Source organism: Notolepis coatsorum (genome assembly GCF_963971535.1).
Source record: "Notolepis coatsorum genome assembly, chromosome: 7".
In the NCBI taxonomy this organism is placed as follows: domain Eukaryota; kingdom Metazoa; phylum Chordata; class Actinopteri; order Aulopiformes; family Paralepididae; genus Notolepis; species Notolepis coatsorum.
The window spans coordinates 132,601,249-132,626,801 of record NC_140171.1 but is presented as its reverse complement, the minus strand read 5'-3'; the positions used below and the strand labels follow the sequence as shown (position 1 = coordinate 132,626,801).

The 25,553-nt window shown below is 42.1% G+C and overlaps 1 protein-coding gene across 2 annotated transcripts in view; it reads left to right on the top strand.

Annotated features, from left to right (window-relative positions):
- The first annotated feature begins 1,665 nt into the window (after positions 1-1,665).
- Positions 1,666-25,553, top strand: part of ube2o (ubiquitin-conjugating enzyme E2O) — a 135,666-nt gene continuing 111,778 nt past the window's right edge. For both annotated transcript variants that reach the window (XM_084319059.1, XM_084319058.1), the window contains exon 1: positions 1,666-2,189. In XM_084319059.1, the coding sequence (XP_084175185.1) occupies positions 1,698-2,189 (492 nt within the window). In that variant the 5' untranslated portion in view covers positions 1,666-1,697. The remainder of the gene's footprint in view (positions 2,190-25,553) is intronic.

Here is a 25,553-nt window from a genome sequence, read left to right as displayed (position 1 = left end):
GTACGTTAAATCTAGAGGAAGGAAGGACGTGGTACTTACCTCACCATTTGAAAAAAACCTAGGTGTTCCATAGACTTGCAGGAATTGTGTAAAAGTGCCCAAATAGTGAAAGAAATAGTAAAATAGTTCCCCTTTAACATTTTTTAAATAAACATTCTTTTTTTAAATGGCTAAAAGTGATTTTGTAATTTTGCAACCGTGGGTCTCACAGGGTACTTTTAACCCTGTGAGGCCCAAATAAAAAAGACATTAGCAACTTCAGAGGCCAGAGGGTGAGACCTATAAACACATGAAGGGTGCCGTGACTGAAAAAAAAGGTTGAGAAACGCTGGTATATGGTGTGGCTCTTTGTGGTACCACAGTAATTTTTGTGGCTCTTAGTCTCTGACTGGTTGGCCACCCCTGCTCTAGCAGGAGCACTCATTCAAGGGTACTACGACTATGCTTGCACCTCATGGTACCAAAGCACCTCAAAGGCACTAAAAAACAAATTACAAACATCTCAAAACAAGCTAGTCAGACTACTACTTGACCTGACTCCTAGAACCCACCTCACCCCTGCCCACTTTGACAACCTAGGATGGCTTAGAGTAGACGACAGAGTACAGCAACTTGCAATGGGCCTGGTCTACAAGATACACTACGCGACCAAGGTACCCATGTACATGTCAAAATACTTCCCAAAGGTCAGTGAATACCATGATCACAACACCAGAGGGAGCTCCACAAATCATGTAAACCCAGATTCGGCTCAAACAAGGGACTAAACACGTTTCGCAATTATGCCACATCAATGTGGAACGCCCTACCTAAAGCTGTAAAGGAATGTGAATCACTACCCACTCTCAAAAAACACCTACGTGAGACTGCAATTCGAAACTGGCCCCTACAAATGTCCTAACCTAGTTGTACAGTAAATGACCAAGTAAGGCTTTGTCAATATTCCAATGTACAGTGTAAAATGAGTGTGTGTCCCCTACCCAACCCCCCCCCCCCCCCCCCACCTCCAATGTACAGCCCTCACCCAACCCACCCAACCCCACCCCACCCAACCAACCTCCTCCAATGTACAGTTTCTACGCCAAATGTATATACACTCCTTTTCTGGACACTTTTGTATCACAAACAGTATTGTATTTGCAAATCTGATATGTCATAAATGTATAGATGTAGCAGTACTGTCTATCTGTATGTCATGTATGTCATATATGTTATGATGAATTGAAAATGGGGGACCCTGATGTAAACAAGACGAAAGTCTTTCTCTGGTCTGCATCCCCTTAACAATTGTATGTATTGAGCTGTACTGTACTGTACCCATTCTGCAATCTGTTAATACACTTTTCAATCAATCAATCAATCAATCAATCAACGTTAGATCGTGCATGGCTTTTACGTTGAAAAATGTACTTGTCACGTGGTTCCGTTAAAACGAAAAACGAAACGTGCACGGACCCTCCTGATGACGCGATGATGATGCAGCGCACTCGCGCACTGCGCCGTTCGTCCCGACGTAAACACGTGCGCCTGCTCACTCGTTATCTTCTTCTTCAATGGTTCAATGGTTATCGTTATCGTTACTTGGTGACAGGCAGGTCTCTCTTTTTTTTTTTTATTCTTCCCAAACCCCTCCATCCTTCTCGCTCTCCAACATCATCATCTTTATTCCCGGTGGAGAAGAAGCAGCAACAGCAACGATGGCGGAGTGGATCCGAGTGTCGGACGCGACAGCGACAGCAGCAGCATCTTTCCTCCCCGCCCCGGCAGCCCTCTCTCCCGCAGCAACAGCAGCAGCAGCAGGCAGCAGCCCCGCCGCCTCGGAAGAAGCCCCGTCCTCCATGGCGCTGCTCTCTCCCTCCTCGGCGGGGGAGGACGGCTCTCAGCGGCTGCTCTTCTCCCACGACCTGGTCTCGGGGCGGTATCGCGGGTCCGTTCGGTTCGGTCTGGTGCGAATGATCCACGGAGAGGAGGATTTTAATTCTGACTCTGACGATGGCGACGACGGAGGTGGCGGTGGAGGAGGGAGAGGCGGTGGCCACGGTGGCGGGGGAGGAGGTGGAGGTGGACGCGTCCCGTGTAGCTCGGACACCGAGAGCGCTGCGGACGCCCGGAGTCGGCCCCTCGGACGGGGTTTCGTCCGCGTCCAGTGGTACCCAGAGGGGGGGAAGCAAGACATCCGGGAGACAAAGGTAACTACTAGCTCATGTTGTCTCACAAAGCATGTAGCTAGGGTTATTATTATAAATCACCAGCTTGTTGGAATTTTGTGTCATTTTGGGTGGGTTAGTTAGTTAGCTTGCTAGCTCGTCATCAATTACAGCCATGAGGTTATTAACTAATTTATCCATCTGGCTAACGTTAGCTGCTAGCTAACAGTTAGCTCTTATCAAGCATACTTGCTAATTAGCCTATAACGTTAGCTACATCTCATACATACATAGCTGGTGTGCAAGCAAGCTAAACTTGTTTGTTCCACCTGGCTGCTCCTATAATAAGCTGGTTAGATGTCTGCTAACTCAATGCATATCCATGTCGGTCATATCGGCTAGCTGGTAACTATCTTTAATTCTAGCTTATTCGCAAGGTGCAGACAGTAGTATATTAGGCTCCATTTCCCTATAACTAAGTACATCTTTTATTACCATTCCTCAACTGGGTGTGACTTGGCCCGTGAGTAAGCATCACCAAAACGTTTAGGTTTACTGGATGAGGATTCTTCTCATCATGGGTAGGTAATATTCATTCGTCCATGCCCATAACGTTACACGCACACACACACACACACACACGCATATACATGCATATATATTCGTTTTTTTTTGGGAGGTCAAATCCTTTTTAAAGTGTTGACATTGCAGGAAGCTTGTAGGATGTAAATAATTACAGCACAGTTCCTGGCATAATACAAAACTGTGGGGTCAATTCATAGACTGTTTGATCTAATTCAATTGACTGTGTGAAGGCTACATCCTAATGTTTCAGGTTAAAATGGGGTTGTCATGAAATAGGCAAGCTTGGCTACTAACTGCAGTCGTTTTAGCTGCACAATGACGATAGAAATACATTTAAAAAAAGATGATCTCATCCAAAGTCCACACAACTACTAAACCCATTGACCAAACCTAGAATGCAATTTGTCATCTTTTCTTTAAACACACAACCTCCATTAATTTATCCTTTAGGTTCCTGTTTCCTCCCCCTCCATTTCCCTGTCCCCTTTCATGTTGTTCGGATCACATCCCTGAAAGGGAAAATTATTTTTTTGTAGTGGAGAATTAAGTCTTCTGTGAAATGGTTCTCTAGGGGCTTCAGGGGTCACAGGGTTTCATGGTGGATGGGCCCCTAGAACACTCATTTTGGAGACTGAGGATGGGCCTAGAAGAAGCTCATTTTGGGACTCATTTACAGTCCTTTGTTCTGTTTAATAAGTAAAGTTCTGGCCAGAGTGAGGGTTGTCGGAACAAAAGTTGAGGGACAATAGCACACCAGTGTTTACATAGCAGAGTGATTGTTATGTGGTGTCAGTGCCATGTCATGCTTCTAGTGCTTCAAGGCCCAAAGGCTCTGCCCTCCCGCGTTGCATTACATCACATGCTCTGTCGCTGTGTGTGTGTGAGTGTATTTTGTCTGTTTTGCTTGTCTGTGTTCCAACCTGCCCCCTCTCTGTAGGAGCTTTTTTAGTCTTGTATCCCGAGAGCAACTCCAAGATTCTAATCAATAATTCATGAATAGGCTACTTCCTGCATTATGCAAAAGCATATTTCCAAGACGCTCTGTCCCTGAGATTTCCTGGGCCGGTGCTTTTTGACTCACCGTCATCTTTATTTCAGTTTAGATATCAGCAGCACTTTTTTCTCCAGAGATTTGTATACAGAAATGTATTATCCAAAACCATTTCATGATTATTCCTGGGCCTGAATGGACCCCCAACGTAGTGGGTTTACTTTTCACAGACTGCCTTTAGGAGCAAACTAGGTAACGTTAATATGCACTTGATGCCACTTTCTCACTAGCCAATACAGATTCTGAGTTACTACTACATTTGAGTGAGATCTTTAGTTGTTTATAAAGCGACTCAAAACACATAAAATATGGGGAATAAGTAGCGTGTCATTTAATGGTTCAGTCTATAAGGTCCCGGTCCAGATGATCTTTATGCATCGTTAAAAAAAAAAAAAAAAGTATCCACTTTTTCTCCTTGGTTTTCTCCCATCCCAATTTCGTGTTGCCAATTCTCCCCTTCAATTCTCCCCTCCCCTGTCTTGAATGTTGCTAGATTATGCCTCCCACTGGTCGGCTGTAGTGAGGATAGAAGCCTTGCATCACGTGTCCCCTCCGGTACACGAGGAGGCAGCCTGTCGCATCTTTTCACCAGACAGCGTGGTCTCAGTGGCAACAGGGCTGTACGCTAAGCTTTTTCACTAGGGGCACACTTTAGGGGCAAACAAAATTTTTTAGGGGCAAATTTTTAAATAACAATTTTACCATTATTTATATCGATTGTTTTTGATTAAATTTTTTTTTATATATATATATATATATTTTTTAATAAAATATATATATTATATAATCATACTTGTAGTTGTATTATCTGCGAGACATCGCCACCACGCAACAAGTCAAAATGCTCGTTATATGCAACCAGCTCCACTGTCTGTGTGTACTCAAGTAGCCTCCAGCTACGGCCAGGATTCTCCGGAGCTGCAGCTGGACCCTATACTGTAGCCTCCAGCTACGGCCAGGATTCTCCGGCGCTGCAGCTGGACCCTATTGACTATTCAGCGTGCCCTCAGCTCGAATACGCATCGACTCAGTGTTATAAGACATTGATATCAGGAGCTATCTGTAGCTATTTAGTTTAATGGGACGTTTCGTTTTGAACAGTGAGCTAACGCGAGCTATCATGCACTACTAGACTTGCTGGAGCATTTGTTGATATTAGTAGCTAGCCGGCTGGCAGGCTCACCGAGGTCCCAGTGTCCCACTAGAGACTAGTGTTTACAACAGCCACGGGTGCGGGAGGGAGGAGGAGCAGCAGACGCCGCAGCTCTCTCCGGTTCAGTTCGGCTCACTATAGGAGGTCGAACGCGTCGAAAATATGAAGCAATACTTACTTTACTTTTCTTCATAGCTAAATCAGACAGTCAGCCAGTCTATCAGTGAGTGCTCAGTCGATTGTTCCCGCTGATCATACCTGCTGAGTGCTCACTGCTCAGCTCGCGTGAGTGACGTCATCGCGTCATCACACGCCTTGGATAATTTAGGAGTGAAATGCGAATGCAAGGCTTGAAAGCACTACTCGCAAGCCCGCCCCCAGATAATATTTACCAATCGCAACGGCCAATTAAAGGGGCAATTTGCGATCATCTCGTCGCAGTGTACAGCCCTGGGCGAGGAGTAATGCGTGGGAGGCTCACGCTGCCCCCGATACTTCCTGACTGCTGTACAGGCGTCACCAAACCCACCTGTAGGAGTCGCTGTCCACAACGTCCAATCCCCACCCATCGACTTTCCACCCGCTACCTCTGCCAATTGAGATAGTATGACGACTGGCCCAAGCCGCAGGCAATGCTGCTCTCCCCTCTTGCATTGGTGACGAGCGCAATCTCCGCTACGCCACCCAGTCGCCCCCTTCATGCATCTTTTTAAAGATTAGTAGTAGTCTGTACGTTCTGTGTACAGAACAAGTGGCTTTCCTTAGATTTTTGCGATGTTACACATGGCATGGGTATTGGGTTTTACTATTGGGGAAATTCCCCCGTTACCCTGTTTTAGCCTGGTATCAGACCTGTTTTAGCCTGGTATCGGGCCTGTTGTTTTAGCCTGGTATTACCTCCATATCTGTATCACTGCATCCCTAGACCCAAAGCAAACACAAAGTTATTCTACCGATGATGTGGGAAAAGCTATTTTACAGATTTGTCCAATAATAAGACAATTCGCCAACAAATGCACATTTTGCATTCGAGCAGCCACACAGCCCGTGTTAACGGGTTAGAGCAGCCACACGTGTTAACAGGTTAGAGCAGCCACACAGCCCATGTTAACAGGATAGAGCAGCCAGCCACACAGCCCATGTTAAACGGCTAGAGCAGCCACACAGCCCGTGTTAACAGGTTAGAGCAGCCACACAGACAGCCCATGTTAACGGGGTAGAGCAGCCACACATCTCGTGTTAACAGGTTAGAGCAGCCACACAGCCCGTGTTAACAGGATACAGCAGCCACACAGCTCTGCGTGGCAGCACATCATCCTAGATATTCTGCGCAGAGCCTATTTCCTAGCATGAGACACAAGGCATTCTGCAAAATAGACAGTAAAATAACTCTGACGATACTGTCAGCGTGGACAGGATCACACGTGCGAGCAGCTGCAGTTCATGATGAACTCATCATTTTTTATATTATGAGACGTCTTAAGTTCTGGCTCATATAGTGTGTAACATCTAGGGCTGACCTTCAAAGCTTTTTTTGGCAATCGAAGCTTTGCGGCCGAGCTTCGATTTTAATTCGAAGCTTAAAAAAAATATTATTGTACATTTTTGTATCTTATGTTGTGGGACTTGTACAGCACTTTGGTAAACTTTGTTGTTTTTAAATGTGCTCTATAAATAAAGTGGATTGGATTAATTAATTAAGTATCCCCTTTCGTGACTGTGACGCAGCCAACAAGGTTTCACTCGGCTGCGCTGCCTGGGTGCAAGTGGGGCTGCTCTCACAGCCAACGACATGACATTACATAATTATGTTGCAACCTTCGTCTATCAAGCAAACAATTATATTATATTTAATTTATAATTATATCAGACAATGCACCTACAAAAGCAGATGATTACAATTAAATTAGCCAACTTGGTAACACATTAGTCATAGCAGCATAGGCATAGCCTTATTAATGTTTTGTGTGGCGTCGCCGTCGTGTACAACGATACTTACTTTTTTTAGGTGATTTGACAAAGTTGTTGTAGAGTTGTGATATGCCATTTTCTTCTGGCATATCTGGCACTCGGCTTTTTGGGCATTGTCTTTGCATATTTTAAAGTGTAACCACACGTCTGATGACTTCTTCGTCGACATGTCTGCTGCACATGTCCTTGTTGTTTTCAACACAGATAATATCCACATGCTTGTTGTAGAGAGGTGGAGTTGAGGCGTCGCTTACTTTCGTTTAATTGGAATGGAGGCGCAAGATTTTGGAGGCAAAAAAATAAAAATATATATATATTTTTTTTACTTCGATTTCTTTTTTAATGTTCGAAGCTTGTGCCATCGAACGAAGCTTCGAAGTATTTAAGACAGCCCTAGTAACATCAATGACTTGGATCATCTAAATTGTCATTGGCCAATTAAGTGAACCGGTGTAGCTGTTGAGCAAGATTTAGAAAGCTAGCAACTCAAGCCACATGGAGCTTGATAATCGATACATAGTTGAAATAGACGGAGGTCTGAACTTGAGCTGAACTTGAACTTGTGTACTCCCATTCTTCTGTAGTGTTTGCAAGATTCCATATTCCAGCATAGAGGCATAAGCTGGAAAACACAGCGGTTCCATAGCCTGCCCTGAAGTCTTATGTAGTACAGGTCCAAATTTGATAAAAATTCTTTCAGAAATGGGTCTTTGAGAGACGTCCGACTATAACCGGCAACAAAAAAAAAAAGCTCTCCCAAATCCATTTTCTCATCCACGGCCGTTCACCTAGATCCCTTATTCGCACCCCCCCCACGTGGGCTATCGTTGTAAAGGTACACTCATTGGCTACAACGCTGACCAATAATTTTCGCCATCAGCGGATGATTGGCAGTTCTGGAGTGTCGGGAGTCCAGGGTGGTCATCTGACGTGCGGCACGTAAAGACGCTCGCCTGACATATCGTCATGTAACTCGAGAACCGATGCACGGATTTGGTCGAGTGAGGTGGCGTTCAAACGGCAACAAATGGATCTTTTGAACATTGATTAACTGCGAAAAATGCAGCCCGAGCCACTAGATGCTCGCAAAGTTCCGTGACTTGTGTGCATGGGCATGAGGGCCAGATTTCGGGCCGGGGCAAGTTAAGACAAGGCAAATCCTTTTGCCAGTCATATAATGTGTGACACCATGACTTCTAGTTGCTGCAAAATCATATAGCCTAATGTGTGCATCTCTAGGACTTGTGACAATACCGTATTGTTGCTAAATGTCAGTGTGTCAGACTAGTAATTGGAAACACATATACTGTGATAGGCATACAAATTATTTTAGTTCAGTCAAGCAACTTGTGTATTGAAATAAGAATTCCTTTAGGAGGAACCATAGACTATAAAGTAAAGCCATATACCTCTCAGACCATGGGAAACTGAGTCCACAGGTGGATGCTGGGCCAAAAAAGCACGAGCAGCAGGGAATGAGACATTAAGCTTGCAGTTTAACCCTTTCACTACCACACTACAGACTGTTAACCATCTGTAGTGTGGTAGTGAAAGGGTTAACCACCACCCTATTGGATATGTTGTGTGTGTGCATACTGGAGTGATAGGCTAGCTGACGCATGACGCATCACCACTTTGTGATTCAGTGCCACTCCAGTTAGAGCAGGCTTGGCATCATCTGGAGACTGCTTTAGGCCTGGTTGGGGTTTGGCCCTAGGTTTCTAATCGTCAACCTTTCACACACATGGGAATATTCAAGATATTCACTTGGATGTTATTGTTCATGCCTTCTCTTCTTGCCTAGACCTGAGTATTGAATATCAATAATACCATCAAGGTATCTAAATCGATACTACCTGGTATTGAATTTTTTTGTTTTCATAACCAGTCTCTCTACCAGCGTTATTGTATCTAACATGACTTGATTGATTGGCAAATCATAATAATAATTAGGGATGTCCGATATTATCGGAAAATATATATATTTTTTTACATTTCTATAACCTTTATTTACCCAGGCAAGCAAGTAAGAAAAAATTCTGATTTAATTTATTGTCAAAAGTATGCATAATGTGTTAATTCCACAACAAGAGATATGTAATGTTCTGAAATTATTAAATTTTTTGGGCGGGGAAACCTTGCATATATCGGTATCGGTATCGGAAATTAAGAGTTGGACAATATCGGTATCGGTAAAAAAGCCAATATCGAGCATCCCTAATAATAATAATAACTTTATTTGTATAGCACCTTTCATACAGGGGATTGCAGTTCCAAGTGCTTTACATCAGTAAGAAATGAGACATAAAATCAATGTAAAACAAGCGGCAAGGGTAAAATGAGCAGACTGATGGGATCTAACATCCCAACAGGCCACCTTGTTTATGGTTTGATTCTGTTTTAGTAGAATAGAAAATACATGAATGATTAAATGAGCACATAAATTCTGAGAACATACTTTCATATAAAAGTATTCTGTATTTTTGTATGACAACTAATAAAGAAACTTGAAACTTGAACTTGAACTAATAAAGAAACTAAAGTGCAGACATACTATAAAATCAGTTTTTTATAGTGCAATAAAATAGTTCTGCATTACTGTTAACAGTACAAAGTCATCTTTACCTTCTGTTTGGTATCTACATTTTAAAACCTGACAGTCTTCCCTCATGTTTGATACCCACTTTGACCCTTCGAACCTCCCTCTCAGGGTGCAGTTCCCTCTCTCAGGGTGCGGTTCTAGGCCTGGGTCTTACACAGTTTTAAAGCCTGACAGTCTTTCTTGCTTGATACACACAGAGTTTAATACCCGACAGTTTGGAACCTGTAATAAAAAGCAATAGACAGAGTAAAATAGTGCAGTGCAATAAGAATAATAATAAAGACCAAGACTTGGTCTGTAAAGCCTTTCACAGTCTCAAAACTTCCTGCCTATCTGGGAAAACAGTAATTGACTAAGATAAGATATTGATCCCCTTGGGGAAATTCAGGTGTCAAAGCAGTATGGAGTGGGGGGTGCATTGCCTCACAGTCCTATATACACACTATAGGTACACTTAAAGTATAGATACAAAACAATATAATATAAAAAAGTACAAACACAAGATAGTCCAGTGATATTAGTCTCTAGTTCAAAATACAAGATAAGTCAGTACGTACAGTGATGTGAGTCTCAAGTCCCGAGTTGTGACGGTGATAGTTCTGGCAGCAGATCCGGCCGCCCAAGCCCCTTGTTGTAGAGCCTGATTGCTGCTTGAAGGACCGGCCCAGGCGGACTGGTGTGGCGGGGGTGGGGGGTGGATGATGATGAGTCTTAGGCTGAACGTGCTCTTCATTCTGGCTAGCTCCTCGTAGAAGGGGTGAGCGGGTAGAGCCATATGAAATCCGTTTTATTTTTTTCCAAATTCCATTTTATTTTTTTCCAAATTCCGTTTTTTTCCGTTTTAATATTTCAGAATTCTGTATTTTGCTTTGTACGCTCATTTTACCATCAGAAATAGTGTCTAATAAGTGGGAATGAATAAATGTCCACAATTTAATAAGTCCATTTAATAGGGCTGTCTTAAATACTTCGAAGCTTCATTCATTTATTTCATTCGAATATGAAAATAAAATTCGATTATTAAAAAAAATAAAAAGGTATATATATTTTTGCAAAATCAACTCTGCCTCTCTTTGTTAACTACAACAAGCAATGCCGTTTGTTATTTAAGATGAGGTCGGACTCGGCACTGACAGATTTGTGTTCATTGTGCTGCTTTTATGAAGCCTCAAATGACTGCTTACAATATTTCATGAAAGCAAAGTGTTTTGTTTGTCTAAGATTTAAAAAGGTTTAAACTTTACAGCACTGACAAAGTTGAACAAAGTGCTGTACAAGTCCCACAACATAAAAAAAAAAAAAGTAAAAAAAAAAAAAATAAATCTTTTTTTAATTATTTTTTTTATAGTTTATTCCATTTTTATTGCTCAATTCCGCGATTCCGTCCGCGATTCCGTGATCGCGGATTCCATATGGCTCTATGAGAGGGGTTCTCCAGGATGGCTTCTAGCTTTTTCCTCATCCTCCTCTCAAGTTTCTTTAATAGTTGTCATACAGAAGTACAGAATACTTTTATACAAAATGCTTCTTACTGTTACGCTCCAGAGACTGTGCTAGACAAGATAAGTATGAAATAAAATAGTATAGCATGTAAAAATAGAAGTCACAGTGTTCAGTATAGACATATGTACAATGTTCGATGCAGAATAGAAGTAACTGAGTTACCATACAATATACTATGCAATGTACTAATATACAATACTATATAGTGCAAAGCAGAAATGGGATGAGGTACAATTTAGGTATAATTTACAGTAAGGTGTACGAGTTGTAGTGCAAATCCTTTACCAATAAATATAAAGTGTGTTTAGGTGATCTAAAGTGTGGAGAGTCGGTGCTGCAGTGTGTTGTTTGTTTAAAGTGAGTGTGGATGTGTGTGCTGTGTGCATTTGATGGTTGTTGCATAGTGTTATTGTTCGTTGAGCAGCCTGATGGCCTAGGGATAGAAGCTTCTTCTGAGTCTTTCTGTGCTCGCCATGAGACTCCGGTATCGCTTGCCTGACCGCAGCAGTTCAAAAAGGCAGTTGTTTGGGTGGCTGGAGTCCTTGATGATTCTCTTAGCCTTACCCCTGCCTTACCCCTGCACCGCTTGTTGTAAATGTTCTGGAGGGTGGGAAGCCCCCCTCCAATTGTGCGTTCTGCTGAACGTGTCACTCTCTGTAGTCTGCTTCGGTCTTGTGCAGTGCTATTCCCAAACCAGGAGGTGATGTTGCCAGTCAGGATGCTCTCTATTGTACATGAGTAGAAGTTCTTAAGGATCTTCTGACTGACTTGGAACTTCCTTAGGCGCCTGAGGAAGTAGAGGCGCTGTCGTGCCTTCGTCACAACACTGTTAATGTGTGTGGTCCATGTCAAGTCCTCGGAAATGTGGGCTCCGAGGTACTTAAAACTGTTCACTCTCTCAACCGGTGCCCCGTCGATGCTGAGGGGGCTGTAGTACCTGACCCCCGACCTCCTAAAGTCCACAATCATCTCCTTTTGTTTTGCTGACGTTCAGGGAGAGGCTGTTCTCCTGGCACCATCCCGCCAGGACCTTGACCTCTTCCAGGTAGGCCCTCTCGTCGTTTGCAGAGATCAGGCCCACCACTACTATGTCGTCAGCAAATTCGTCAGCCGCCACCTCTAGGTTATCCAGCTCACCACCCACTACTGATCTAGCCTTCTTCACCTGCTTGTTCAACTTGCTGACTAGTGTGGATGTCCAGCCTTGGATATATAAAATAAAAGAGAATAAAAAAACATGGGGAATAAAGCATAGAGAAATAGTGCAATGTCAATCACAGAGAAATAGTGCAGTATAATAGTGTAAAGTCAGTGAAATGCTTTGGTAAAGAGATTAAAAAATGTCTAACGTATTCGCTTGAATCGCTTCCCTAATATTGTTGGGTAACGTGTAGGGCTGTCTTAAATGCTTCGAAGCTTCGAACGTTCGATTCGATGGCACAAGCTTCGAACATTAAAAAAAAAATCGAAGTTAAAAAAAAATATATATATATATTTTTTTTTCAAAATTTTTTTTTTATTTTTTTTTTACTTCGATTTGTGTGTGTGAACTACCCATCCCAGTTAGGACAGCCGAATCCCGTCCAATCTTTCGCCGTCGACTAAAGACTCACTTCTTCAACCATTATCTGAAATGATAAAAAAAAAATCTAACCGTGACTAACCTTACTGTCATGCACTTGTCTTAATAAACTAACCTACACTGTAACACGCAACACTTTGATGAACATTGTTACTCAGCTGATAGAGTTGTACCCTTCTTGCTGTCTTGTCGTACAGAACTTGTAAGTCGCTTTGGATAAAAGCGTCAGCTAAATGACTAAATGTAAGTGTGTGTGTGTGTGTGCGCGCACCTTGTAGAATTCCACACATAAGAAAGAAAGATACTGGGATGAATAAACAAAATAGGAAATAAAATGTAGAAATGCATGCAATACATAAATAAATATGAATCTCCATATATGAAATATAACATTTAGATAAGGTGCTACTGAGATGTTTTGGTGAGTTCTTTGTTTTTTTGTGGAAGTTGCCCTTCTTAAAAATGCATGAACATTCACTGATAATTGGTCTGTAGTGGAGTCTACAAGGTCTACATTGCCGGACCATGTAGAATCCGGACCTTGTAGACTGACATAATTCTGTGCATAGTTTAGTCTACACAGGCCATATTTCAAATAATCAAAATCTTACTTCATTCATCTTAAACATTCTTGATTTGGGGGATTGGTAGTTCCCATGAAATCTGAAGTTGTTCAAACGACAACAGCGATCCACCTTGAATTAAATCACACAGCCGAGTGAAACCTTGTTGGATGCGTCAGTCACGAAAGGGGCTACTTAATTAATTAATCCAACCCACTTTATTTATAGAGCACATTTAAAAACAACAACGTTTACGAAAGTGCTGTACAAGTCCCACAACATAAGATAAAAAAAAAAAAAAAAATATTAATTTTTTTTTTTTTTTTAAATAGATTTATTTTATTTTTATTTTTATTTTTTTCGAAGCTTCGAATTAAAATCGAAGCACGGCCCCGAAGCTTCGATTGCCAAAAAAAGCTTCGAAGGTCAGCCCTAGTAACGTGTTCTTCCACAGTTTTGGGGCGTAATTTATAAAGGCTGCATCACCGATCTTCTTATGACTATGGTGACCTCTAATAGACCTGCATCTGATGATTGCAGTGTTCTGGCGGGTGTGTAGTTTATTAGAGTCAGCAATGTAGCTGGGTCCTTGTCCATTTAGAGCTTTGTATGTGAGGAGAAGCACCTTAAAATCAATTCTAAAAGTTACAGGAAGCCACTGTAGAGTAGCTAAGACGGGACTAATGTGTTCTAGTGTTGTCACAATACTGGAATTTCGACTTCGATACGATACCTTAAAGTATCGATACTTCGATATTATTTCGATATCCAAAAAAAAATATATATATATATTTTATTTTTTTAAACAAATTTAGCTTCTCTCTGGTACTATAAGAGAAGATAAATATAACAATTTTAAAACCCTTTGTTTATCTTTAGATCACACATTTAAAAATAACTGTTCATCTCACTTCAATCATTTTTATTGCAAATGCAGAACATGGTATTTTCTCAAGCAGACGGATGTAAACACTGTAATCTGTGTTGCATGTACCTGACAAACTGAACTGTTTGTATTACAGTTAGTAACAGTTTTGATTTTTATTTAAAGATAACGAGAGAGAGGGAGGCAGGCAGGCAGGCGGGCAGGCAGGCTGGCTATGCTCGGATCATTTTAGTAACGTTACATTTTCAACAAGATTGCTGCTATTTAAACACTTGATGGAAACGGGGTAACGTTAACCTTATGTCGACTGTAGTATTGTATGACCTCGACATAACGTTTAAACGTTAACGTTACTCCGTTTCCATGCAGTATTTATAAATGGGCAGCTAAGCTAACGGAGCTAACTGCTAGCAGTAGCTAACGTTAGCTGAAAGCTGTAACGTTACAACGAATCAGCTGTTTATATTATGCGCCATCAGTAGACAACGTATCATGTATTAAACTAGAGTTAATGGTTTAATGCTTCAGTCACAGTGACGTTGAAAGAGCAGCTGTCACGAACCTCTCATTTCTTTATGGAGATCCGCGTTGGCACTGCTCTAACACCGCTTGCAAATAGCTTTGGGGCATCATTAGCTTGTCCTTCGTTGTTTACTTCAAACCCGAAGTGAGTCCAAACAGCACTTCTGCTGTTTTCTTTATCCACAAGTCGCGGAGGCTCTGCATTTACCATCTTCTTCAGCTAAAATGTTTTGTTTACAAACTGAAGACTGCTCTGTGAGGGGGAGGGCTGGAGGAGGCGGAGGGCCAAGCGTGCTCTGGAACAGCGCGTCAACAACTTGCGGTAGAACACTCACCAGCTGGTACCGATACTGCAGAAAGTATCGGTACTTCGGGAAATGAGTATCGAAGCCGTTTTAAATATTCCGTATCGATATGTATCGATACTTCGATATTTTTGACAACACTAATGTGTTCCCTCCTTTTGGTATTAGTTAGTACCTAGTCAAAAATGTCTGGGTAGCCCACATGCCTCACAATGACATTTATGACACAAATCGATCTCTAAACAATGTTTGTATGTCTCCACAATGGTATGATTCTGGCCTGGTAGGTTAAGCCACCGTTCGACACAGTTTCTATATCTATCCCACAGTGTCTGTTTAAAATCTTGTACACGTTCTTTCTGAACGGACGTGAGATGCATATAACATTGTTTAGAAACCTTTTTGCAAACTTTAGAATGTGTTTTTTTGTCCATTTTCGTCCGTAACGTTACTCTGTGGATGTCATTTGTTGTCGCCCGACGGCTGTATCCTCGCAACAAAGCGAGCTGCTATTGGTCGAGCGCAAGTTACGTGACCGAACTTGCACCAATTACGTCAAATAAAACTGTGGTGACCAAGTATCCGTTCGTGAGGAAAGATCTAGTCCCGACTTTAAAAGTATGATTGCGCAAAACGGGCAGGATTGTAAATGGAGAACTTTTTCTTCCTAAATCTACACCAATAGATTTTTAACCCAGAGTAAAAATTGTGTAGTCCGCCGAGGTGGGAACGAGAATCGTTTTCTAGCCACTTCTCAGCCTTCACCTTACAGCCTATATAGAAAGAGATGAGCACCAGGGAGGAGGATAGAGAAATTAACCAATGAGTTTTAGAGAGAAAAAAAATGAATAGACACAGTAAATGTACGAGGACAGGACACAGTGCAAACTAGTCGGTGTGGGCGGAGTCTGTCTGTCAGTGTGTGTGAGTGAGAGAGAGAGAAACATAAATAAGAGTCAGGACAGTTCTGAGCCAGGTGGCTATTGTAATGAGAGCTTTTTTGTCCTTTACAAGTGATAAAGGCTTGCGCTCACAAGGCCATTCTTCGACCCTCCGGCTGCATGCAGTTATTCATTCACCATTTAGTTGCAGATGAAAAGGTACTGATGAAATTGTACCAGGCTGGCTTGCCCTGTTATGATGCCCTCTAGTAGCAACACTTTAAATCTCGCTGCGATAGTGCGATATGAAAACAATTTATTTTTAGACCCACCCCACTCCTGCTATTATTTGAATGATGAACTGTGAAATTGGTTGGTTCGGAATTCAATACACGATACACAGAGATGATCATGATGCCCCACTGTTCCACTTTGATGCATGTGCTACACCTTCCTGTCAAATCAGCCCCATTTACCCACTAAGCACTAGAGCTGTCGATACCTATTGCCTAGTGATTAGGGGTGTAACGATGCAACCTCACAACGATTAATTTCGATTGCGATTATTCAGGCAAAGATTCAATGCATCATGAAATCTCTTCATTTGACCGCGATTCGATACATTTTCGATCAGTTAATTACCCCAAACAACTTTTTATACACATGTGGCTGGGGGAACTGATTCAATCAGCATGAATGGATTATAGGTAAATAAAAACAATTAAAAAAAAAACATTAACACTTTGATCGCCATGGGTTAAATTCATAATTTACCATCCCTAGCCAGCTCTATTTGTCTATGGAGAAGTTTCCCTTCTTTGCAGGGCTATAACTTTTTAAATTCTATTGCTAGATTGCCATTATTATGGCCCATTCAATGTCCTATATCCATTGTTCAGGGTGTAGCAACGATATACTTTTTCATTCACATATTCATACTAAAATATGGTCTAAAGTATAAGTATGTTTTTATCGTTTTCTGCAGCTTTCTCCAGAACTTGATTTATAGCTCCAAATGCATTATATTGATGATGAAATAGTTTGATAGCAATCGGCGCGAGATAAAAAATTTCAACTGGACGTGGTTCTAGAAGTTACTACGTATCATCTGATATTGACCGGATGGGCGAGGGGGCGTTTATAATTCCGTGGGCAACATTATACCATTCGTCTAGTGTGGGTCATATGGTCATCAGAGCAGTTTATATGGAATACGTTAGAAAATAACGCTGGATCTTACCGTATGTTCCTCGCGCCGTTGGACGATCACCGTGGAGTAGACCGTTTTCGATTATGGGATGTTGATCCTGATGAACCATTTCCAGGTTGTATAATACTATATACGTCCAAATAACGTTGTTTATTGAGTTAGGGCGAGCGATTGATCATCCAGTGTGTTGAGATGGAGTCCGGCTACCGATCGCGAGTGCCCGGACGACATATGGATGAGCACTTCCTGTTTGGCGCGCCCCTCCCTCTTGGCCGATCTGCCAATCGGCCACCAGATGGCGCTCTCGAACCGTTAGACAGTTGAGTGGAGCTCACCAGTACATCTCATGGCTCCGGAGGAGAAATATGATTTCGTTCACAGATTTTTGAATTATTGATATCAAAGACGAGTTATGGCGTCTTCGGCAGAATGAGCATGGCTAGGAATGACGTCTAAACACGTCATCGGCGATTAAAGTGTTTTTCAAATCGATGCAGTTGAATCGTCACATTAGAATCAATGCATTTTGATTAATCGATGCATTGTTACACCCCTACTAGTGATGACTATTAAAACATGCATATATGGATCATTTCAAGATTACATTACAAAGACATGGGCTTGGTTATTATTACCACCATGGTTTTGGTCGACTGTACTGGAAACCAGACTACTGGCGAAGTGTTTTTTTAAAGGTTCTGTGTCTTATGAATTGCCTTTTCCAGTGTTTAGCATTGTTTTCTAGCAATGGGGGTTTGTATCAATGGGGTCTGTCTCTAATTCTCATTTTGGTCAGTTGAGACAAGATCCTCCCCCACTGAACTAAGCCATTCTGATTTGACTGTTTTGCTGACGTGAATAAGGCACTGATCTGCATATCTCAGCCCCTGGTTGTAGTCACCTCCCACAATCAACAATTCGCTCAACAACAGAGCGAGTGGAAATACTGACACTTCCTCAAACGGGTTGACGTGGCGCGGGTGCCGACAGAGATAGCAGAGAACGAGAGAGAGGGATATGGAGCATTTTACACACACGCAGTCGGGACACAGACTGTGACGAGGGAGGGGGAGACAGAGGGAGGGACACAGAGCATCTTACACACTCCTGACCGTGCGCATGCAGGGAAACACACGCAGTCGGGACACAGACTGTGACGAGCGAGCGAGAGAGATAGATAGATAGAGGGGGAGGGGGACACGGAGCATCCTACACGCACCCGAACGCGCTCGTGCTGGGAAACGCACGCAGTCGGGACACAGACCGTGACGGGGGAGAGAGAGTCTTACACACACACACTCCCGACCAGACCACGCGTGTGCAGGGAAACACACGCAGTCGGGACACAGACCGTGACCGCGGCGAAATTAATTAGTATCCCCCTCTCAGGGCTGTACGCTAAGCTTTTTCACTAGGGGCACACTTGCAAAGAATATTTTTTAGGGGCAAATTTTTAAATAACTATTTTACCATTTATAGTAGGGCTGGGCGATATGGCCTCTAAATGATATCGCGATATTTTGACATTTCCTCTAAAGCACTTAAAAATGCTTGATTTAACCCTTTGATGCATACAGTCACGCCAATATGATGATTATAATAAGTCCCTGCAACATATGTTTGCATTATTAAAACCATGAAGATGCTTTAAAAAATAATTTAATAAATGTACTAAGAGTAGTCTACTGACACACTAATAAAAAAAATTATTTACATCTAAGACGATTTATATAAAAACTCTTGGGTGCCAAGACTTTTACACAGTACTGTGTTTTCTATCCACTTTAGCCAAACACACACACATATATATGTATATATATACACACTACTGTGAGAAAATAATAATCACACACAAAGGGATAATGGCTTATAGCAGACTTAATGATTTTAGAATATTTCAGATAATGAAATTAAATGTTTATCATCAACTCAGGGTTTCCGTTAGAAAAAATTGTTGCCGGCCTCAGTGTCCGGTAGATTTCAATCTACCGGTCAAATGAGAGAAATTCCGGTCAGAGTTTATTGAGCTTAAAAACAATTGATAGGCAAAAGAATGACAACAAAACAAAAGAATGACATCATCAAGGCATGTAGATTTATAATATTTTAACTTAAAACTAGGCTACTTTTGCGTATGTCATTATATTCCAAATAAAATAAGTCCAGAGAATCCGTGCTGCTGCTGACTTTAAATCAAATAGGTGTCTGTGGGCAGTCGCCCGACATTAATAAACAGCAGTCTGTTATAATCACATTTTTATGAGCTAACGAATTCCGTTATATTGGACATTTGTATTAATTATATCAAGCGAAGAACTGAGAAATTTGGCAGAGAGAGACGGCAACATTATTGTGGGTTTGCGTGATGACTCTCTCCACCTCCCAACGACTTATTTGCGAGAGTATGTCTCTGCAGAGCAGCAGATTCAGTTGTTTTCAGGCTCTATCTGGGGACCGCTCAGCAGCGCCCCACACCCAACAGCTGAATTGCCAATGGCTGAATTAGAGTACTGCACTGTGCCGGCACTGCTGGTGTGCAGCTCCGGCTCTGCAGCTGCACATGCACTCGCAAACCCAGCACTAAGCTCTCGCTGACAACGTCGTTGTCATTATTAGAAGCAACGATGAAACAAATGTAATGATTGTTTCGTTCATCGCATAGGCTATTTAATTTTAGCCTATTTTAATACAATTCAAATAATCAAATTGTGCTTAGAGGGAATTATTTTCACCGGACATTATGACCGGAGAGATTAAATATGTCGGACTTCAACAGATTTTGCCGGTCAAATACCGGTAATTACCGGCTAACGGAAACGCTGCATCAACTATCCAGTTAGTATTTATACTGTCTGTAACGTTTGGCTACTTTAAATCATTGAATGTAGAGAGAGAGAGGGGGGGCGAGAACGAACGAGAGCCAGCCCCCCCCCCCCCTCGGGTTTTGTTCGTCTAAGCTGCCGTAGGTGATGACGTCACACTCTAATGTAAACGGGAAGAGATGGAGACACACGGAGATGGAAATTGGATGATATAGAGAAACGAATAACTAATAAATATGAAGTTATGTTTAAACTTCTGTTGTCAAGCATTGTCAATATAACCCACCCCCTTTCCTCACGAATGGAACTAGTCTTGTGGAGTCCGCTTTGACCGTTTTCCAGGGTTAGCAGCTATCGCTAGTTAGCTTAGCATAGTCCTATGGATACCTTGGTTAGCAGCTACCGTTAGCTCATTGCTTGTGTCAATTAAATTGCATGTTATTAAAGGTCCGCGCTGGTCTGTCTAATGAAATTACAACCGCAACACTGTACAGCCCTGGTTGTAGGCTAATGTTTTACTATTTTTTGTATCTAATTTGTATGGATTAATTTAGGAGTGAAATGCGAATGAAGGGTTGAAATCACTACTCGCAAGCTTGCCCCCAGTCCCAGATATTATTTTAAACTTGCACGGACCAAATTAGGGGGCAATTTGCGATCATCTCGTCGCAGTGTACAGCCCTGCCTCTATCTCTCTATGTCTCTCTCTGTCTGCCAGTGCAGACTGTGGGTGACTGTCACTCAAAGCACTTTGCGAGTATGGGCGGAGCCCAGCCCAAAACAGCTTGACATCTTGAAGTGGAAAAATGCTGCTTTAGAGTACTTGATTAGAAATACAAAACAATGAAGAAGAAAAAAATAAATAAAAAAAAACGTACAGATGTGTTCCATAGACACATAGAGTGAAAGGAATAGCAAAACATAAACAACTTTAAAGACAAGTTGGTTCACTCTGCCACCGTCTTGATAATGGGGACTAACTTAAGGCTGAGACGATATGCCATTTGGAGGAATCTATAAATCGGGACAATTATCGATTTGTTAAAATTATTATATAATATATATTTTTTCTTTTATAAAATGTTTTTTCTATAATAAAAAAAATCAATTTTTTTTTCCGTATTTTTCTCTCATCCCAATTTAGTCGTTATGCCAATTACCTTCCTGGTTGTTGCACGCATTTTCCCCCTACTTGCCGGCCTAGGGAGGGTTGAAGACTATCACATGTCTCCTCCGATACATGTGGAGTCAGCCAGCCGCTTCTTTTCACCTGACAGCGAGGACTCTCACTGGGGGAGTGTAACACGTGGGAGGATCACACTACCTCCCCTAAATCCCTTCCCTGCTGAGCAGGCGCCCTGACCGACCAGTAGGAGTCGCTGTTTACAACGACCAGGATACATACCCCACCGGCTTCCCACCCGCTAACACTGCCAATTGTGTTAGTAGGGACGACTGACCAAGCTGGAGGTACCGCTGACGACTGGATTCGAACCCAGTGTCTCCGCTGTGCTACCCAGCCGCACCTTAAAATAATGTATTATAATTATTATAATCGCCTGGGGCGATGTTTGTGATTAATGTTTTAAATTACTCTTTCTCGGTAACCCATCCACCACAACATCCACAATTTTGTTTGTGATTGCTTTAGCTCGACTTTTTACACACACACACACACACACACACACTTTTTAAGAAAAAAGTATATATATATTTTTTTACACATGCAGAAAAATTGATTTCACACAGTTATCGATAAGTGGTCTCAGCCTTAGACTAACCGGACCAGACCCCTATCTCTTAATACGGAGGCATCTGTACAAATATAGACGGGTGAAGAATATTTTCCTTCATATTTAAGTCGCAGGTAAATTACTGATGGTTAATTTGGGCATAAAGGACACTTCTCTGATAGAAATAATTTTTCCACTAAGACCAGCAGTAAATTGCAGATGCAGTAAATTATAATTTACTCAACATATAATCAAATCACATTTAACAATTTTCTCTGAATTTTCTTGTTTCGTAGGAAGTACAGTAGTTTCATTGTTGCTGCCATCTTTAGTGTTACAGAAAAAATAATGAATGTTTGGGTCATGGAAATGCTTCATCATTATAGAAGGTCATGGGATTTTAATAACCCTGTCATAGGCCTAGGAGTCTTTGCCTTTTATGATGTTGCCTAGACATGGTTTTTGTTGTCGAGAGGCACCATATAGGCCTAATAGGGAGGTGTAGTCTGACGTCACTTTAGTTTCCTGCACGGTCCATCCATATAGGGATTTATCATTGGGAAAATGTATTATCGGCTATTGTAATAATTCTGCCTCATGAACATTGGCAAGCTTTCCATTTTTGCACAAAATGAGGTCCCTTCTATCACTAACATTATTGTTTAAGCATTTTTGGTTGAAATAAAATTAGGTATAAGTAGGGCTGCAACTAACTATTATTTTGGTAGTCAACTAATCTGTCGATAATTTCTTCTACTAATCTAACGATTATTTCTGTCATACCCTCCATCTCTGCTTCCTGTGGGCGCGGCTCCTTTTCCGGGCTCTTAGCAGACTTCTTAGCTTAACATAACAGACAGACAGTAAGTTTGGGGGAACTAATGGGATAACTGGGGTTGCAACAAAAGTGCAACTAGGGCTAAAAACACAATGAAATAAAATAATGATAAATAATATATCCTTCTTAGCAGACTTCTTAGCTTAACATCCCAGGGAACTAATGGGATAACTGGGGATGTTGTTTGCTCCTGACAAGTCTCAAAGTCTGGGGTGATGGTAGACAAAGATGCTTTGTCTTCAGCTGCACCAGAGCTGAGAAGCCACTTTCACAAAGATAGGTAGTGCAAAAAAAAAAAATTATAAAAAAATAAATAAAGGTATAAGGTTCTTAACCCTTTAATTGCCAAAAACACGGGACACGTCTTTGATATCCGCCATGCTCATTCGTCTTTGATATCAATATTTCAAAAATCTGTGATCGAAATCATATTTCTCCCCGGAGACATGACATATGTACTGTTGAGCCCCACTCAACTCTCCAACGGTTCAAGAGCGCCATCTGGTGGCCGATCGGCGGATCACCCAAACAGGAAGTGATGTGGATGAAGTGGTGCTCACTAGGGCTGCAACTAATGACTAATTTGGTAGTCGACTAATCTGCCGATTATTTTTTCGATTAGTCGACTAATCGAAAACCAATGTAAACAACAAAAAGAAAAAAAAATTACCTATCTTTGTGAAAGTGGCTTCTCAGCTCTGGTCCAGCTGAAGACAGAGCAGAGGAACAGATTGGACATTGAGCATGACCTCAGAGTTGCTTGTCTACCATCACCCCAGACTTTGAGACTCTTGTCAGGACCAAACAACAACATCATAACATGATGATCCCATAGCAAATTAAAATAATGACTCTTGAAACATTTGAATTTGGATCTTTAAGCCACTTTAAATGAAAATGTATTTGAAGAACAATACAGCAATCACTCATAACAAGATAAATAAATTAAATAATACAAATTAAAGTGGAAGTGTACTTTAAATAACTTTTGTTTGCTGTGTGTGAGAGGAGTCCGTGTGTGTCTGTGTGTGTCTTACTCTGATCGCTGTGAGAGGAGTGTGTACTGTGTAATTTGTGTGTGCGTCTTACTCTGATCGCTGTGTGAGTGAGAGGTGTGTACTGTGTAATTTGTGTATGTGTGTGTGTCTTACTCTGATCGCTGTGTGTGAGTGAGAGGAGTGTGAATGTGTGTGTGTCTTACTCTGATCGCTGTGTGTGAGTGAGAGGAGTATGTGTGTGTGTCTTAAGGCCTCTACATGCTACAGCAAATTCAAAGCAACTTCAACACAACATCGGCGCGATTTCAGCGCGCTTGTTGCAGACAGTCTTGTAGACTGTGTTGCGAGGGCGTTGCGTACCTGTGTCCAAAATCTAATCTAAAGACCCGTTGCGTTGGTATTGCGTAGCAGTGATTGGTTGGTAGTGAATGGGGGCGGGGCTGTCTGTCACTTCTAGTGTTCCTGGCTCGAGACCAAAAGAGAACTTTCTGACAGGAGCTCGATAGCTAGTGTATTGTTTCATTACACTTGTTTAATTGTTTGTTTAAAATGAATCAAATGCAGGAACGTATTGCAGAGGAGGTCCGAAAGTACCAACATTTATATAATAGCGGGTCTAAAGACTACAAGGATAGCATTATGACGATGAATTCGTGGAAGGAGATTGGGGAAACAATGGGGATGGACTGGGTTGATGTGGCGATATAACTATATTTACACTATATACAAGAACACAAGCGAAAACAAACATAAACAGGGCTATTATTATACTAACGATGTATGGTTGAGAAGGGAAATCCGTTTGTAATTGCTAGAGTGCGCACCTTCGGCTGCCCAAAGTATTCAGGCGGGCTGGGCGCGCTCGAGCCGCACATCCGGGGTACATTTTGTTGCATCATAGGCTGCGCGTTGATTTTGCAGAAGCATAAAGGTAATGTGTCTGCAACACCGTTGCTTTGTCGATGTTGTGTTGAAGTTGCTTTGAAGTTTCTGTAGCATGCAGAGGCCTTTACTCTGATCGCTGTGAGTGAGAGGAGTGTGTATGTGTGTCTTACTCTGATCGCTGTGTGTGAGTGAGAGGAGGATTCAATATCAAAGAGACGTTAGGGACTGCAATGTCCTTTGCTTCACCGAAACATGGCTAACACCGGAGGTTCCAGATCACGCGATTCAACCAGCGGATCACTTCTTTATCCATAGGAAGGATCGGACACAATCAGAGTCCGGTAAACAACGTGGGGGAGGTATTGCCTTCATGTTTAACAAAAATTGGAGTGATCCAACGAATGTGAAGGAATTATCCAACCACTGCTCCCCAGAACTGGAATATATAACCATCAAGTGTCGTCCTTTCTTCCTCCCGAGGGAGTTAACGGCGATCGTCCTGGTCGGAGTGTATATTCCACCGCAAGCCAACAACAACGCCGCGCTCTCCAGACTACACGACGAGGTAAATAATATACAAGCGACGAACGTTAACGCCGCCATTTTAGTACTGGGAGATTTCAATAGCGCCAATCTGAGAAAGGTATTGCCTGATTTCTACCAGCATGTGACTTGCAACACCAGAGGCGGTAACATCCTAGATCACTGTTACACGCAATTTAAAGGTGGCTACAAGGCTCATTCTGATAGTGGCTTTGGCAAGTCAGATCACGCATCCATTTTCCTTACACCAAAGTACAGACAAAGAATTAAAAGTACTCCCGTAGTCTCGCGAGAGGTGCAGAAATGGGATGTGACGTCAGAGGATACGATCCGGTCAGTGTTCCACAACACAGACTGGATTGTATTCCGCGACACAGATAACATTAATGCCTACACGGAGACAGTGCTGGACTATGTCTGTACTAGGGTGAAAGAAACAATCCCCACTACCAAAATGAAAGTTTACCCAAATCAAAAACCCTGGGTAGACAAATCCGTCCGTGAAGCTCTGAGAGAGCGCACCAAAGCATACAATGACGGCCTAGTGGCAGGCAACATGAATGACCACAAGGTGGCGCAACACAACGTAAGGAGGACCGTGTCAGAGGCCAAACGGCGCTACAGGGATAAAATTGAACTCCAGTTTGAACAAGCTGACTCTAGAGCTATGTGGCAGGGGCTCAAAACGATGACAGACTACAAAGGCGCCTCCCTCAAACTGAACAGTGACATCTCCTTAGCAAACGACCTCAATACCTTCTATGCGAGGTTTG